General features: G+C 44.6%; 1 protein-coding gene across 1 annotated transcript; it reads left to right on the top strand.

Annotated features, from left to right (window-relative positions):
• Window positions 1–442: 442 nt before the first annotated feature.
• LOC119357142 (bystin-like) lies at window positions 443–3,979 on the top strand. Its single transcript, XM_037624132.1, has 10 exons — window positions 443–906; window positions 997–1,123; window positions 1,297–1,348; window positions 1,445–1,772; window positions 1,969–2,048; window positions 2,130–2,177; window positions 2,824–2,970; window positions 3,246–3,318; window positions 3,417–3,489; window positions 3,632–3,979. The coding sequence occupies exons 1-10, from the start codon at window positions 523–525 to the stop codon at window positions 3,709–3,711; spliced, it is 1,392 nt and encodes a 463-aa protein (XP_037480029.1). The 5' UTR covers window positions 443–522; the 3' UTR covers window positions 3,712–3,979.
• Window positions 3,980–4,888: the final 909 nt, after the last annotated feature.

Genomic DNA, 4,888 nt, shown 5'->3' with positions numbered 1-4,888 from the left:
ACAGGTACTGTAGTGCTATTCAGTCTTAGAATGGCACTAGTTATGAACCAGTGCAACTATATCATATTGAGAATGTTTACCTTTTTTATCATGTTTAGAATGTGTTACATTTTTTCGAGATAAATTTAGAATGTTTAATTTTTTTTAGAAACATTATTTAGAATGTTACTAGTTCTGATGATTTGTCAAAAATAGCACATCCTTTTTTAGGGGTAAATAGCACATCTAACCTCTCTTTTTTTTAGGTAAAAATAGCACATCTTTTTTTGTGAGATATAAAAATAGCACATCTAACTGTGGCATTGTTCCCAAAAAAAACAGAGGCATGATGGGCCGGCCCCTTAAGCAAGGGGAAGAAGCAAGCAGGCCCAGCAATGACGAGCGAGCCCTCCACAAGTCCAGAGAAACAAAACCCGCCAATCCGCCATCCTCGTTCCTCCTCTAGGGTTTTACCACGCAGCCACCGCCGTCTCCCTCCGTCCCCCGCCGCCCCGCCGACCACCGAGGCCCGAGCCAGCGGCCATGGCCGGGAAGAAGCGCAAGTCCGCCGAGAAGCAGCCCAAGGGCAGCCGCCTTCCGCTCGGCGCCGACGCCGACGCGGTGGCCGACGCCGGCAAGCGCCGCCGCTCCGGCGCCGCCAAGCGCCACCAGGCCGAGGAGGAGGAGTCCGTGCCCTCCTCCATCAGCGCCAAGATCCTCCGCGAGGCCCTCAAGCAGCAGCAGGAGGAGGGCCTCGCCGACTCCCGCGACCTCGTCGCCGCCGCCGCCACACCAGCCGCCGCAGCTGTTTCCGCCCCGTCCACGTCCTTGCCGTTCCCCGTCCCTGCTGCCGACGGCGACGATGACGACGAGGACGTCGACGAGTTCGACGGCTTCGACGCCCTGAGCGAGTACGACGGCGGCGTGGTGCGTCCTCTTGCCTTGCTTCGTCAGTCGTCATAGTAAAATGGGACTGTTTTTTGGGTGTTGCTGACTTCAATTTGCTGGTTTTGGTAGCCGGAGATCGACGAGGAGGACGAGAAGGCCCTCGCCGCATTCATGTCCAAGGACACCTCCTCCAAGCGATCGCTTGGTGATATCATCCTCCAGAAGATCAGGGAGAAGGACGCCACTGTCTCAACAGGTAGGCATCCATTCTCAACTCTGACGCTTCTTATCAATTATTGACCATTGCGCCGATTAGGAACCCTTTTGAGTAAAGTTTAATCGCATTTTGGATGCCGAGTAAATTGAAATAGGATGTCCAATGTGTATGTTTTGTGTATGGAATTCCTGAGTCTGTGTGTGCTTGTGCAGAAGGACGGCCTGCTGTCAAGTTGGACAGCCGAATTATTGAACTCTATAAAGAGTATGTGCCATGCTACTTGCTCCGTTCCAGTGCACAGATGAGCTTCTTCTCGTTGTTTTTATACGGGGTGCTGATTGTTGAATTTGTCATACGCAGGGTTGGCCAGCTCTTGAGCCGATACACCAGTGGCAAGATTCCCAAAGCATTCAAGCGTATCCCATCGTTGGAATGCTGGGCAGATGTGCTGCAGTTAACTGAGCCTCAGAACTGGTCTCCTAACGCAGTGTACCAAGCAACACGGCTCTTCTCTTCAAACATGAACGCGAAGAACGCCGTGCGGTTCTACGAAGCTATTCTGCTGCCGCGTCTTCGCCATGACATAAAAACTAACAAGAGGCTCCATTTTGCACTTTATCAGTCTATGAAAAAATCCCTCTACAAGCCTGCTGCCTTTTTCAAAGGAATTTTGCTGCCACTCTGTCAGGTAAGACTTTAGAGTAGAGAATTTTCTAGGACGCGTGGCAAATTCATTGTGTTTCATTTTGTATGGTGTATGATTGTACTGCTTATGCATTGGACGTACCATAATCCACATTTAGTGCTAGTTAGACTTGCATCTGAATGATGTTTGTATTGTTTCCTTTCCTCTTCACTATATAAGCTCAAATTTCTGACTGCAGGAAGGAAATTGCACTCTGCGTGAAGCAGTAATTATTGGTAGTATTATCCAGAAAGTCACCATTCCTCCACTCCATGCGAGGTTAGCTTAATGTGGTGTAAAATTCTTGTCTAAGATGGTTGTGAAGTTGATATCTTATCTCTACTTATCATTTTGATGCAGCGCGGCATTAATGAAACTAGCAGATTTGGAGTACTGTGGCACCACTAGGTGAAGTGTGGCACCTTATAATCTGTTCTTTTGTGTGTGTGTGTGTGTGTGTGTGTGTTTGCGTGTAGTATAAGAACATCCACAAATTTTGCCCAATGAACTTTATACTTCTGTGACTAAGCATTGCCTTTTCTTGATAATACCAATTACTAGTTAAATGACACTTCTTGATAAGTAAATAAAATTTTGCCGCAGTAAAAGATATTATAGCTAGTCAGATGTTATATTATGCAGAAAAACAGCAGCACTTCCTTTACTACGTCCTTTCATGTGTGTCTGTCTGCCAATTTATACGACTTGGCCTTTTTGACCAAAGGGTTTTCACAAGCCTGTTATTACATTGTTCCAAATAGAGACCACCATGCTGTCACTAGGAATTCCATCATTTTCGCCTCAAAATTTAGAATCTTGTTCTACAGTATCTCAGGGAGCTCCGGAGCAGTGTTCATATTTGAATTTTGAAGCCAAGTAGTTCTGTCATGCAACATGATGGATTCGACTGAGGTGCCTGATACTTTCTAAGAGGATAGTTTGTGTGATATTTACTTGCTGAGATGCCTGGATTCTTGTAGGACAGTGGTTGAAATGTATCTCCTTTTCTGTATTCCCTGAACATGTTGTAAGCTAATTAATATCTCTCTTGCAGTTACTTTATCAAGCTGTTTCTGGATAAGAAATATGCTTTGCCGTACCGTGTACTTGATGCTGTTTTTGCCCATTTCATGCGGTTTCTTGACGATGAGAGGAGCATGCCTGTTATATGGCACCAGTCACTGCTCGCCTTTGTGGAAAGGTTAGTGATGGATGTGTAAAGTTTGAAGGCATATTTTGGTTAATCTGAAAAGCATCACTCTTAATTCAGCAAAACAATTACTGTGCTTGTAATATAGCAGGTTCTCTTTACCTGCTTTTCTTCTCTGTGAACCTTTTCTCATAACTGGGGCAAAGTGCTTAATGGGAAAAATGTTCATATACGGAAATCCTCTCATTTCAAATTGTTCCATTATGGACGCCGTTGCAAAGTTTCCACTTGTTCATCCATGTGTTGCTAAATATTTTTTTAAACAGATACAAGAATGAGTTGGAGAAGAAAGACAAGGAGCAACTCTTGCGCTTGTTAGATAACCAGAAGCATTATTTGGTACGACTCTCATTTCGCCATTCGCATGCCTGCATCTTGGATTTTGGAATGCTGCTTATTTTACTGAAATACGCTCGCCGCTGTCCATGTATATACAGGTGACTCCAGAAATTCGCAGGGAGCTCCGGAGCAGCGCCAACAGGGGAGAAAAGCCAACCGATATGTCGATATATATCCTTCACTGCCCGCACCATTAATCTCAAGTTCTTTGATTTGCATGTTAATATCCGCTCAAGCAAATGATTTCATTCCTGTGCAATCAAAGCCTTTCTACTGTCCTGTGACACGGTTGTGTCCTTAACTCTGCCCTTACGCTCACCTGTTTCCGTGATCACCAAGCCGATTGAAGAGGACAGGTGGAATGTTCCAGAAGTGCCCATGGAGGAGGATTAATTGCCGCGGCGAGCGCCATTGTTTGTTTGCTGTGTGGACTTCATCGGCGCTTCAGTTTTTGATCATAGAGTGTTTTTGCTGTGTGTACCTTCTTTTTTTGCTGTTGAGGAGAGATATATATACCCTGGTTTGTAAGAACAAAAGAGTTGAGATTGAATTTCAACATGTATTCATGGTTCCTGAATCTGGCATAGTGTAGATGAAGGACGTGAACAACGCAAACAGAACTTTGGGTATCATTGGAACACAACACAATTTTCTGACACTACGTCGAATGTTGGGGCTGCCCTTTGTTTGGATACACACTACCGTAATTTTTGGTTCTAATTAAATCTTTGTTGAGCCAGTTGTAAAAAATAAAAATCTTTGTTGAGACCCTTAAAAAAAGGGACCAAAGTCGTAAGCGAAACGAAATGTCCAAACGTTATTGGTATAAATAAAAAAACAGTTTTGCTAGTACTGTATTTCTCATCTAGATGAGAATTGATTCTCAAAAAGAAAAACTAGATGAGAATTGGATATCTCATGAAAGGTTATAAGTGACATATATGTAACTTAAGGGAATAGAAGCTCACCTACTAGATCCCCAAGTGTTTCGACACTAGGTATTTTTCACATTAAAAGTGCTACAAAAATACCATGCTTGGTGATATCATATCACCCTCCAGGGATGATGTTTACGGTCGAGTTTGGACATCTTCACGGTGCCGGTCCCAATGTTGAACAGTACAATTGGATATTGTTGTTTCCGCGTGCTCAGGGTACGTCCGGCTCCCACCTCCAAAACTCCCCACCACCGAATGGTCAACTTGTTTGTTGGAAGAAGAGAGAGAAATACTGCCCAAGTTATCACTTGATTTCACTTGATCAATGCATCGTACAAAGCAAATGATCGAATTCCTGAGAGATATGGTCCTCTCATGCTCCTTCATTTGTTGCAACATGAGGTACCAAAGCTAAAAACAACAAAAATATGAGTTTGCAACAGTGAAAAAAAATCCATCTACAATGCTAGATGTGAACAGCGTTCACATGCGGTTCGAGCAAGCCGATGACCCGTTTGCTCCTCAACAACTCGATGTCCACAACCGGCCACTGCCGCAGCTGCTTCCCGTCTCCATCCATCCACACCTTCTTCGGAATCATCCCATGGATGAATCTAGGGGAGGGGGGCATC

Source organism: Triticum dicoccoides, chromosome 2A (assembly GCF_002162155.2).
Source record: "Triticum dicoccoides isolate Atlit2015 ecotype Zavitan chromosome 2A, WEW_v2.0, whole genome shotgun sequence".
NCBI classification, from domain to species: domain Eukaryota; kingdom Viridiplantae; phylum Streptophyta; class Magnoliopsida; order Poales; family Poaceae; genus Triticum; species Triticum dicoccoides.
Note: the sequence above shows the minus strand (reverse complement) of the source record. Positions and strands in the feature narration are given on the sequence as shown.